General features: G+C 42.1%; 1 protein-coding gene across 1 annotated transcript; it reads right to left on the bottom strand.

Annotated features, from left to right (window-relative positions):
* On the bottom strand, positions 1 to 3,109 carry LOC307071101 (sesquipedalian-1-like). Its single transcript, XM_079729987.1, has 3 exons — positions 3,037 to 3,109; positions 2,470 to 2,615; positions 1 to 1,948 (listed from the first exon to the last, which is right to left on the bottom strand). Exon 3 carries the CDS (start codon positions 1,923 to 1,925, stop codon positions 1,050 to 1,052), a length of 876 nt encoding a protein of 291 aa, XP_079586113.1. The 5' UTR covers positions 1,926 to 1,948; positions 2,470 to 2,615; positions 3,037 to 3,109; the 3' UTR covers positions 1 to 1,049.
* Between the last annotated feature and the right edge of the window lie 10,263 nt (positions 3,110 to 13,372).

Genomic DNA, 13,372 nt, shown 5'->3' with positions numbered 1-13,372 from the left:
CACACACACACAGTAGCCTGAAAATAACAAGTGTGAGGGGATGTTCAAATATAAGGCATATGTTAAATAAATTTTATTAAACTCTTATGTGATTGATTATTTTGAAACAATATGTTGAAATGCTGAAAATCAATACAATGTGTGTCTAAGGAACCACATTCTCTTAACACCCACAGGCCATTTACCAGAACAAATGCAGTAGTGTTTCTAAAAATAAAGATACAAACATAATCTAAAATGAGCAAACGCGTTAAGAAATGACACCATAAACCATCACCGTCTTGGAAGACTGGAAAACAAACAGCAGTTAAGTGATAAATGTTGATGACACAGCATCATGTAGCTGCTGGCAAAAAAAGAGCTAAAAATACCAGGGAAGCGGGGCTCTTAGCAAGGCGTGTAGCTGGCACTGGGGTCCCTAGCGTCGGCAGAGTTGTTACGCTCCCTGACTGTAAGCACCAATAGCCTGGGGGGGGGGGGGGGGGGGAGAGCCCAAGAGCATCATCATTGCCATCTCACACAAAAGACCAAACAAAACGATGGCTGTTGTAGTAGAACTCTGTCTATCAATAATATAAAAAAGCATGGAATAATACAAAATACAAAATGTTATCTTCTTTGGCCCTGTGATTGGGTAAGAATAAGACCATATGATGGTGGAAATTTGTTTCTAGAGGTCAAAGATGTCACAATATAAAAAGTCCTCATCAGTCCCAAAAGATCATTGATATTTTAGTGAAGATGCCTAACATTTTAGCATCTCGTATCAACCTGTTTACTTGGCACAGCTGTTAAAGTGAAATGTTTTTGTTCTCCTTATTTGGTCGGGTTTACACAAGTAAATTTATTCCTCTGTGACAGACAAAGGAAACCCCTTCCTATCATTTTAAAAACCAACTTCATTCAGGCATGGTCCCTTATCTCTCTGGTTGAGTTTGATTTCAATATGTCTGTATGTGAGGAACATCAGAGTAGAATGTGTTGGAAGGAATGACGTGAAATCGAAAGTATGTAAAGAAGTGTTTTTTTTTTGTTGTTTTGTTTTTCAATCATTGGCTCTGTAGCCACTCCCCTCTGAGCAGCTCCACCTCCTGGCCATACCACTCATGGAGCTTTGAGAAGCAAACGGTCCCAGGCGAGACCGGGCTCTCCAGGGATGCTCCTCTCCTTCTGGGTGGCACCGGAGGAGGCCGGGTCCCATCAGCCCCGTTCCCAGAGCCCGGATAACCGTCCCAGGACACACAGGAAAGGGCCCCGTCCCCGAAGCCGTTGGTCAGCGCAGCAGACGGCTTGCTCCACGCTACTCCATTCTCTCTAGAGGGCCCTAAGGGGAGATGGGTTTCTTCCTGGACACTCCTCTGGCTGGAGAACACCGCCGTCGAGAGAGCTCCACCGGACGAGGAGGATGAAGACGTGGAGGAGGCAGAGGATGCTCCAGATCTGGTGCGGGCCAATGGATTTCGCCTGGCAGATTTGGACTTGACCAGCAGCCCCCCGGGAGCGGCCACAACCAAATCACCTCTGCCGGCCTCCTGGATCTCCTCCAGCTGCCTCTCCAGCTCCTTCACCACCAGTCTCATGTAGTCAAAGCTGGCCCGGGACAGCGCCTTCACCCACGACTCCATGGCCGCTTGGTTTTCGGCGGCCATTTTGTAGATCCGGGCTTTGGCGCAGTCGAACTTGATGGCGAAGGCGAACTCCTCGGCCGACTCACACAGCTCCACGGTGCATCCTTCCAGAACGATGACACCGATGGGCTCCCGGCTCTCGCGCTCTTCAAAGTAGAAGAGCATGTTGCCCTTCAGGATGAACCAGCGGCGGTGGTAGGCCGTGTTCCTCTCTCCCTTCTTGACCAGGAAACCCGTCTTGTCAGGCGGAGACTCACAAGTAGCATAGTGCGCTACACTGCGTTCGTTCAACTTCATTCCGCCTCCGAGGAGTTTTCAATCTAGATTTGATGGAAAGAATACTTAGGTTTAACGTATTGGCCACAAAAGTATTTATAAGTATAGCACTTCTATTGCACTATTGACCTAAGTATTGATCTAATAACTGATTAGTATTCAGTTAGTCTATATGTCAAGGTCAAGATGCCACCCTACAGCCAAGGTAATTGCTATAGTTATACAATTGGGAATTTGTAATGAATGTATGCAAATATATGGCAAACAATACATTGCGTTGTTGGTGAATATATGAAGTGTAAAACTAATCTTAGAATCTAAATAAATCTCATTCTTTAATGGGATCAAGCTACATGTGAAAAACTCAATGATCCCATACGCTTACAAATCATACACACACGCGTATACAAATAAATAATATTCCCTTATGTATAAGCAAAAATAATTAGTTAAACAGCTGGCTACTGAAGATAAGGAACCAAACGCTACTCACCACTCAAGAGAAAATGCATAGGCTTACACGAATGGCTTTTTAATACAAATGTTACAGTTTAAATACACTTACGTCTTTATTTCATTGACGCCTGCACCTCTCTCGAGGGGCTATTTGGCATTCTATCGGCGTAACGTTACAAGTCAACATCTCGCATCCTTTCTGGTCTGGTTTCTTCTCCACATAATTTTGTATAGAACTCCAATGCATCGGAATCTCTGAAGACAAGATGTTAGACAACCACCTCTTATTGGTATGCACATCCGCATTTAGTTTGAAGTCATAGAACGCAGAGTTCCAAGTTTCCCAGTAGTTAAATGCATGCTAATTCAGGAATGATTCACCGTCACTGGTCACAAGCTTTTGACACATCAGCTCTTACACGGCAGCAAATAAATCATGATACTTCTTCAATGTCTGGAAATGTTTCAGGGTCAGAATCCTGTGTGATTGTGTTTATTATTAGCTAGCTTTTGATGGCTACATGCGAAAAACAATGTTGAGGCATTTTTTTTATAACGATACACTGTCAGCATTTTTAGGGAACTTCGCTACAAACAACTTTGTTACTTTTTAACGTTACATTGATGTTCACATACATAGTCATGCAGTACCCGTTAGATAATCGGCGTTCTGTACCTAAAGCAGCGGCCGTCTTCCCTCTCTCTGTCAGATATTTTCATCAGGATTTATCCTCCTTTTCCCTTCATCATGTTCCTGCCACGTGATCACGCTCACCAGGCTGCTGGTGCGCGCTCCCGTAGACGCGGCACAAGGCAGTGTACGCGCTCAGTTTATAAAATATACTATTATCTTAAAATAATTAAAGTAACTACATGCTGCATTATTGATAATTAGCTAGTTGTCTGCTATATGATGACATAATACAATAGGCCGGGATATTATATAATATGGGGGTTTTGTATGTTGTTTTTTATATTGTCCCACGTATTAGTGTCTTTCTCCTCCTGTAGCTATACCACAGCTCCATTGTAATATTTTGGTGTAAGTGCTGGTTAACAAAATAGTGACCAAGAAGCCACTATGAAGGACACTTGCCCAAGTACCTCCAAATTACACCCATTAGCCTATTGCTCCTGCTCCTGTGTTCCATCGCTAATCGGTGTGTATTGTGCTGCTCCTGGAACATGCTAAGAAAGCCGTTGGTATCATTGACCATTGGTATACAGCTGGAGTCAGTTTATGTATTTAAACATTTTGAGCCTTTTACTGTCTTTATATCATCAACCGGATTTGTTTAAAGGAACATTTGGCAATTAAAGTGTGTAAACATCCAGCAACACTATTTAAATATAGGATACTCAAAGATCACATTAAGGAGCAAATTGAAGAATAGCTGTATGTATTATGAAAAAATATCCAATAAAGAATGAGGAGTTTATAATGGGTTCCCCTCAATGAAAACAACAACAACAACAACAACAACAACAGCAGCAATAAACACTGTACATTTTCAAACAATCATACCGACACAGACACAAGTTTTAAGTGCAAAGTGTGTACATCTCACAATTTATTTTCCATATCCAACAGTTGATCAAGTTTGCGGATACACAATAACACACATCAGTGATATCTGCTCAACCTTTCATACTTCTTTAAGATCCTTCTTAATTGTTCGAGGATTGGTCGGTCAAAGTGTCCAATGAGAACTAGGATGCTTTCAGTAAGTGTTTACGAAGGGTTAGTTTGGATGTTCTTCTCCATTGGATGTTTTGCCCCTATCCACCATTGTTGTTTGTATCCAAACACACGTAATAAAACATGAATGTCGATTCTAAAGGCCTAGATATACCTTGTTAGTCAAACTTTTGTTCTAAATATCACCAAGATACACAGAGAAAACGTCTGTTTACGAATTGTGTGAAACAGCGACTGTCAAACTAGATGCCTTAATTGGGGTTTTGATTTGGACTTAAGACAATAAAAAAATAGATATCAGTAAAACACCTCTGATCAACATCACCGACATTGTTCTTGCGACAAAGTATTCATAAAGATCAACATTTCCTTAGCACGGCTGTTTATGTGAACGATGTTCATTTTGGACCCCGTCAGCACAGCTCGCCATAATGGTTGGTCCATAGTTTGCGCCTTCCTGCATTATGATAATTGCTTATCTATTATGTGTCTAGCCCTACTCTCTATTGTTTGTGCCCTGACCTAGGAAGTGATTAAAATTAATCGGATTAGCGGCAGGAATAAAGGTAACCTTATTCTAACCATAATTGGAAATAGATTGGGGGGAACGGGGACGGGTTTATCATCAGTTATGTGTAAATTTGGTCACCCTGTCCGACTGTCTTCTCCAGGGAGATGCATAGAAAATAAACACAGTGATGGGAGGACAACGTGAATGAGTCAGTCATGCGGTCATTCAAAGTCATGCCTCGCCGCCCCCCCCCCCTTTCATAAAGCACAACTAGGTATTTTGGTTTACGCCAGTTCAACCCCCTTCTCATAAGACTTATCTCAAAATATTTAATACAATGATGATAACCTCTTTCAATATATTTTTGTTTATGCCCTGCAATAAAAATCATGTACCTCATGATAAATCAGATTGCGCTAGCCCCCCTCCCATTTAACACGTTATCAAAAATATTATCTTTTTAAATGTTAAAGTCTCCATAAAAACGTTGGAAATATAGAATACACATGTACATTTATATTTATATACAAAGAAAATTTGATGCAAATTAATACCCCTCGTAAAAAGGATTCATCTAAAGCTGTAGCTTCTGCCACAAGACATCCCTCCATGTTGTCGTGAAACAGCTTGCGTGGCACCAGGTGAGTATTTAGACGCTTTATCAACATAGTCTGCTGGACTGCATCGTCATCGTCTCATCTTCATCTTCATCATCTTCATCATCGTTGTCCTCACCATCCTCATCATTATCGTTGCTTCCAACCATTTTTTTTTCTGACGTCGAGTCATCATAATGCACATCATGTTGACCGCGGAGCAACACATAATGACATAATTCTGATGGGCCTGATATATGCTGATATAAGAACCCTGTTTCCCACACAGCCAGGCAGGGCCTTCCTCAGAGAGGAATAACATATGAGTAGTCTGGAGAGAGAGCAGAAGCAGCTGTAGTCGTTGCTCAAACTGGGGATGTTATAGTAACATTATTAACACTTGAGCAATACCTTTTTTTCTTCTTCACAAAAGGTATTTTAAGATACAAAAATACCTTATTTCCCAAACAAAAACATGTTTAAAATGTAGAAAATCTGTGCAAGCACATGGCCTTCAGAACCACAAACTGTTGCCATTGAGTAAAAATAATGTTGCATGAATGCAATAAAACGATCTTTATTGCACCTGACAAAACGTGCACATGATGTGTTCATGTGCACCTGTAACACCATGAGCCTCGACTAATGTTTATTTTGTTACCATGTGGTTGCAACCTCGTCCTCTCCTGTTTAACGCTTCTTAGCCCACTATTTTTGTTTCTGATCCAACCACCATTAGCAGACGTGGTTACCATGGCGAGGAGAGCTCGTCTCTTCTTCTCTTCTGATGGTTGGAGAACCCAAATACATAGAGGAAAGAGATGGATGTGCTCAGCCAATACCTGTCCCCTGTTTCATGAATCAACATGGGAGCTGACCAGTTCACAAAACTTCCTTCTTCGTTTTTTGCCAAGGTCTCTGCAGGACAACAGAAGGCATTATGTTATACAATTAAACAGCCACAAAGAAATGTCTTGTTTTTAAGTAGCAAAGGACCCACACAGTGATAGGCATGCACACACACACGCGCACACACACACACACGTACACACACACACACACACACGCACACACACGCACACACACACACACACACACACACACACACAAACACACAAAGAAACACACACTAATCCAAGTTAATATAATTGGGTCGTCAGGCCGTTTTATTCTGACCAAAATACAAAGCTTTCCAATTCACATGGAATATAGCCTTCCTCTTGGCTGCTCTGGAAGTGGGCCTTTTCTCTTGAGGAGTGCAGGAGGGAGTGAGGTCCCATCTGGGCCACAGTGATTGCTGATACTTTAGGGGACACTGGGTTCACCTTTAACCAGAACAAGGTGCAGCTGATGCACCTTAGTGTTTTTAACAAGCTCCACAGAAGCATTAAGGGGCCCTGATTCAATTAGTTTCCCCCACAACCTCTCTTGCATAACAAATTGTTCACATACAGGGACCATGTGGTCATGCCCATTTTACTTCATTTAAAAAAAGACGAACACACACATTTGAACAGTCACAGAAAATGTCTTGTTTTTAAGTTGCTATGGACCTACACAGTGACAGGCGTGCACACACACGCATGCACTGACACAGGCACGAACACACACACACGCCCAAACAGACGTAGGCGCACATACACACAGGCATGCACGGCCACACACATACACACTTTTGCCTTAGACATGTAAAGCAAAAGGCAAAACAGTGCACTAGACAAGCCAGCATCCATGTATAATACTAGCACAATTTACTTGTGGGTACAGTATGTAGGTCAAGTGTGTTTTCTTTTCTGCCTTCTTTATGTAATGTCACATTACTCCAGTGCAGATGTGATGCCTTGGGCTGTATACAACACAATCATTTGGCTTTCCCTTGTGTTCAATCTTTAAGTCTCTGTAATGTATTTAAAATGTTATCTTTCAGGCCTTTTCGAAGTGCTGACAATAGAGAGGAATAAACAAATGAATGTAGAGTATGAGCATAAACAAACATAAGATCTCGGATGACAAAACGGCAACAATATTCTGACAGGAAAAAAAGCGTATTAATATTCATTGGCAAATCTGCTGTTGACGCTGACATGTTTGTTGGTTTGTATTGTGCATTGTGTTGTTCGCTGGAATGTAAACAAGCACGATAACTAAAGACAACACCTTCGATGAAAAGACCCATGAGTAATAATAGATTCAACAAACCTCTAGAATTGGTTTTACAGTAACAAAGGAGAGTTATAAATTGGCACTGACTGCAAGGGCTACAGCGTTCAATTTATACATTTCTCGATTGGTAGAAAATAATAAAAATCAATCTCATTTTGATTAATGATTAACCGTTAAAAGTCATTTATCAAGAATAAAAGACAAACATTTGCTGCTTAATTTTGCCCTTTCCATTCAAATATTTGTTTAATGGATCATTATAAAATGAATAGTTTAGTGTTTCTTGGCTGCCTGTCAGATAAAGCAAGCACATTTAACCCATCACTTTGGATTCTTGTAAATTGTGACAGTATTTGTTATTATTTATGATATTTTAAAGACTAAAAAATCATTAAATTAATTGACTATGAAAATCCTCATTTGTTGCAGCCCTACTGACTGTACACCTGCAAGACATTGATTTAACACATCTGACGCCAGCCCAACACAGCCCAAGGTAAAGGCTGCAATCATCACAAGTCAGTCGATCCAGCCGAGCCAACCAGCCCCCGGTCAGTAAACAAGGTTTGCCTGCTCTGTAGCTGACTGCTTCTATCTTATATGACCAATGACCATCTCTTCCGGTTGCTGCTAAATAGGGCGGTCTTCACATCAACTGAACTGATTATGATTTAGACTGGCAACACTAAGCTGTCGTGACATTATGTGTCTTCATGGTCACACCATCAATTATGCTTAAGAGCATTTGGAGATCACCCTTCGGGCACTCAGCAAACGCATTGCACTGAGGGGTCAATGGTCAACTACAGGCCAGTCACAAAAGAAACACCTCCCCAGCAGATGCACCCTCTGCGTGGTCCGCGGTGACATCATGTTGTCTGGAGAGCTGGGTGTCATCGTGTTAATTACCACGCAGCATAATCTGAGAATGTAGACCCTGCAGCTGCCAAGATGCAAATAGTCATGGCATTTTCACAGCAATTGTGAGCGTGACATGACTATTTGCTTGCCTAAACACCATATTTGTCTTAACCTCATAGTTATTCATAGTATACACAAAAATGAAAAAGGTATTCCTCGGCTGCATACGTAGGCAAGTGAAGTAGGAGGAAAAGCAAAACAAATTTGCCAAGTTAGATGTTTCACACTGCATTATCACTGGATCTCATCGGCCAATCAGGCGGCTCTCGCCACCTCCTTACCCTAATAGAGGCTCTTCAAGGCCAATTCCAGTCCAATAGCAATTAAACATGTGCAGGCCTTTATCTATACATATATATATATATATAAAAAATGAGAAAGTGTAAATTCATCTTGTGTTTTCAGCCCTATTTAGCCTTTCCTCTAATAGGTCACATAGATTTGCTCAAAAACATGTCCCTGGAGGAAGTACATATGTGTATTTCATACGTTGTCATGACACAACCACACCCACTGTAGTCCTTTCGGCTCGATCCCTGCACCTACACCACCTTCTTGCTGGTCCCTAATAAATCCTGCATTATGAACCGCCGGATGGAGGAGGAATTAATATTTTACAGGTCTAGGTCGAGGCTCCTTGTTAGGTCGTGGAGGATCCCCAAGGCTCAGTGAAATAATGAGAAAGGCTTTTGGATTTCGGTTTGAGCAAAGACAAGCTCCTCTGAGCCAGATAACGAAAATAACTTAGGAGCTGATCTGCATTGGCTGCCTCTTGCTCAAGTCAATCGGATTCCCCTTTTGTAGCCTGAGTTAATTTGATGTCAATGCCAGCTCATTTCGGTCGCATTTTCTTCTTCTTCTGTTCAGTTGTTTTCTGATTTGGATGTGGAATTTAAAATAATATGACCCAACTGATCTACTTTACATTCATCCATGGTGAATCTGTCCAAAGCAGACACACACACACACACGGACCCACACATACACACAAGCGCACACAAGCAAACACAAACACAAGCAAACACAAACACACAAGCAAACACAAACACACAAGCAATGTACTTTCCGGCTTCTCAACTAAACTCGTATCCTCGTCAATGATTTTTACATATCGCCCAACAAAACTGTATCCCATGGTAGAGTATGTTAAAGAGGTGGGGGTGGGGGGCACGTATCTGTGTGTGTGGAGGGGTGGGTCACCACAAGTCAATAAAAAGGCACAAGCTCATTCTTTCTTTCACGCACACTGGATCAGATCAGCTCTTTAATAATAGCTCCCCCACCCACCCCACCCACACGCGCGCAAAGGGGGATGTGCTCAGCGCGTCGGGCCGCGAGCATGCAGCTGCTGCAGAGTGGGAGGCGAGCGTCATCCCAGCTCAGGAAGAGCAACAGAGCCGCCACAAGAACAACAAGATGGACGGATGAAACAAACAGAGAACAATCTGGATAGAAATAACCCTGAAGTCTCTATGTGTGAGGGAGAGAGAGAAAGAGAGAAAGAGAGAGAGAGAGAGAGAGGGAGAGGGTGAGAGAGAGAGAGTGAGAAAGAATAGAGGGTAAGAAAGATAAAGAGAGAGAGCTCATATGGGGTAAGAAAGATAAAGAGAGAGAGATAATAGAGGGTAAGAAAGAGAAAGAGATACTAGAGGGTAAGATAGAGTGAGAGAGAAGGAGAGAGAGCGGGAGGTGATAGATGGAAAGATCCAGAGTGCAAACAATAATCATTATTATTAATAGAGGGAAATAGACTAGAGAGAGAGAGAAGAGAAAGAGAGCGATAAAGAGGGAGAGGTGGGTTGCGCGCTTTAGGGAGTGGGTCAGTGTAGGTGAATCAGCCCTGAGTCATGATGGGGGAGTGGGTGCTCAGCCTCCTCCCTGCAGACTGCAGCTCCAGCAGGCCTACAGGGCGCTCAGCAGGCAGCCAGCCTGGAAGCTGCTCCCTCCACTGTTGTGTGTAATCAGAAGGAATGTTGAACCCGCTATGCTGATCCAAGCCAAAATATGTTGCATTCATTCTACCTTCTCAAGCTATAGTCTGGGCAGAACGTTCTCTTTCCGTTCATTGTGTGTGCAATACATAATTCACAACATGCTCAAATCCCAGCTGGTGCAATCAAAACACAACGTGATACACATTAAGATTGAGGCTTGCTGTGGCTTTGATTGTCGCATTGATGTAAAATTGTAACATTTTTATCTGTACCATTTTAAAAAAAGATAGTGGTAATGGAACTTTTACATTACAATATAATGTAAAATATTGCATCCAAAAATCTGATATCAACAAATGTGTTGAACTTTGCTGTTAACATAATGTTTTATCATCTCATTATTGCATTGTGCGAGGAGCAAGTGAAATATCCACGGCAAGCATACCACAGATTCAAAGGAGTGATCGCTTCTTTACACATGTAGTGTGTCTAGATTACAATATGAGGGCATTAAGATTCTGAAAATATGAGATTATTGGTAAGTATGTGAGGTAAGGCATATATATGTGAAAACAAACATACTCAAATAAAATAAAGAGTGGTCGCTTTTTGACTGCGTGCACTTAATGTTTATTAAATAATATGCCCAGCCGTCCGCTTACTGTGTCAATTTCCATAGTTCATTCAATGGGAGCATTAGCGATAAGGGAAACACTATGCTAACCAAACCCTCATGGGTTACTCGTATTAATAACACTATTGAGATAACATAACAGTCAATGTATGTGGGTGCTTGTGCTTTTAAGGATACACGTGTATGTGTATCCACTGCCACTGGAGCTGTTTAGATGTAATAATCTTCAGGTGAATGTAGACAAGGACAAGACAAACACGTTGACAAATAGCTACAGCTACATCATCTACAGAGTACAGACACATGTGCACAAACACACTTACATGAGCAGGTCAATAATAGTGGGTCAATGCATTTCGACCAACCATCCACGACCGTGTACATTATTCCTCAGTTCAATGTCAACGTGCTCTGGGCTCTTTCTTATCTTGCATCATCTGTCCATCTTTAGTCTCTGGTTGAGTTTGTCTCTAGCTCATCTGTCTTATGGTTGAATAGCTCTTCCTGATAGGAATAGATGTATGAATGAATGAGCAGGGAAAATCATATATATATATTGGACCTCGACATCAATTCAAATACACACATGCACGCGTACATGTACACAAATGCACACACACACACACACACACACACACACACACACACACACACACACACATACACACACACACCCACACGCACGCACACCCACACACACACACACACACACACACACACACACACACACACACACACACACACACACACACTGCTTCCTTTTTTTATCTCGTTCCTTCTCTCCTCCTCTTTGTGTTCCTTAGCTTGGAAACTGTATGCGGCAGCAGTTGAGAGCTGTGTCAAAAAGAATGTTGGTTAAGGAGCCGTGTGAGCAGCACTGTTATCTCTAGTAGTCTAACCCAACTAATTAAGGGCTTGGAGGACAGTCCTGCTATTCTCATCCTGCTGCAGGGCATGCCTTATATACCATGTCTGAGCAAGTTTCACCATCAGGACACACACAAATGCACACACACACACGCACGCATGCACACCTACACACAAACACAGAGACACATGCGCAAGTATGCTCACACACACGCATGCACACACACACACACATATACACGAAAAGGCACGCATACACACACACACACATACACACAAACAAAAACACACGCACGCACACACACTTGTTCAGTGTAGGTGTGTATGTGTGTATATTTTATGTTATGTTGTGTAATTGATCAACTGTGTGTGTTTATGTGCAGATATTTACATCCTCAGATAGGTGTGTAACAAAGGGGTCTCATGGATGGTGTAAGCAATAGGTGCACAAGGAGCTGAGTTGTTGGGGTGGTTGAATGCAAGCCACACTATTGATATCATGTTTCTTCTTATTATTAATCTCACTTTTTTTCTTATACATTTTTAGAATTGTATTATGGAAAGTGAATGGAGATAAAATGCTAATATAAACCACGCCAAACCTGAACAACTGGGACTTCAAATTAAAATGGAATATGTAAACAGGAAGTAAGGAGGTCTCCAAAATGTTTTGAACCACTCTGACCACAGTGGGCGCCATAACTCGCGGACAAACCTAAACGGCCAAGCCGCCCGCCTTGTTTGCCAAACGATTCTGAAACTTTGATTTTGGGCCTTATTTTACATGCTGAATCTTTCTGCCTCAAGTGTCCATAAGGTCCGTCTGGATAGATTTATATTTTTTATAAATGGAGGCTAATGGGGCAAAAATGCTGATTTTGACCATTCCGAAGGTGAACAACTCATAGATGTCAAAGTTGATGCACACAAAAAAACCTTGCGAAAGCACATGGCCCACACAACAACTTACTTTGGCAACAGCGGGGACGTTATACTGTAACTCGCAACCAAACAACAATGATCAGGCCCATTATTCAACCAATCACAAGTCTTGCTTTAAAGTGGCCCAGGGACTTGAAATCTGCTCATTAGCCTTGCTAGCATTAGCATGTGAGTATGCTCACAGAATATTGGCATACGACCTTAGCTCATGCTCACACGCATTTTCTTCAGAACAAAATTGATGTCTAGTTTCTCATTCAAATCATCTTCAAATCATCTTTTGCAAAGCTGCATTTTTGAGTTTGAGGTAACAAGCCTAAAAAGAATGCACACACACATTGCCACCCCCCCCCCACACACACACACACACAGACACACACACACACACACAGACACAGACACACACACACACACATACACACACACACACACACACACACACACACATACACACACACACACACACACACACACACACACACACACACACACACACACACACACTGACAAACACACAGTTTATGTACTCACCTCTTCGCAGTCTTCTCTCTGCGGGTATGCCTCTCCAAGCCCACGGCAAAGCCTTTGTCTATTCTACTCGCTTTCTCCAATCCTGGCTGATTCATCCCTCTCTCACTTTCTCCGTTTGGATAATCCGCACACAGTTCAGCTTCAGAAGAAAGCCCCCATAAAGTAGAAAACACTATGAATGATTCAACAATGTTTAAGGTAGACGGGATCCGTG

This window comes from Pollachius pollachius, assembly GCF_949987615.1.
Source record: "Pollachius pollachius genome assembly, chromosome: 1".
NCBI classification, from domain to species: Eukaryota; Metazoa; Chordata; class Actinopteri; order Gadiformes; family Gadidae; genus Pollachius; species Pollachius pollachius.
This window is presented reverse-complemented; position numbering and strand designations above follow the sequence as displayed.

What these genes read in the sequence shown, in the direction of transcription:
- LOC307071101 (XM_079729987.1), bottom strand. Translation starts at nt 1,925, where the DNA reads ATGAAGTTGAACGAACGCAGTGTAGCGCACTATGCTACTTGTGAGTCT.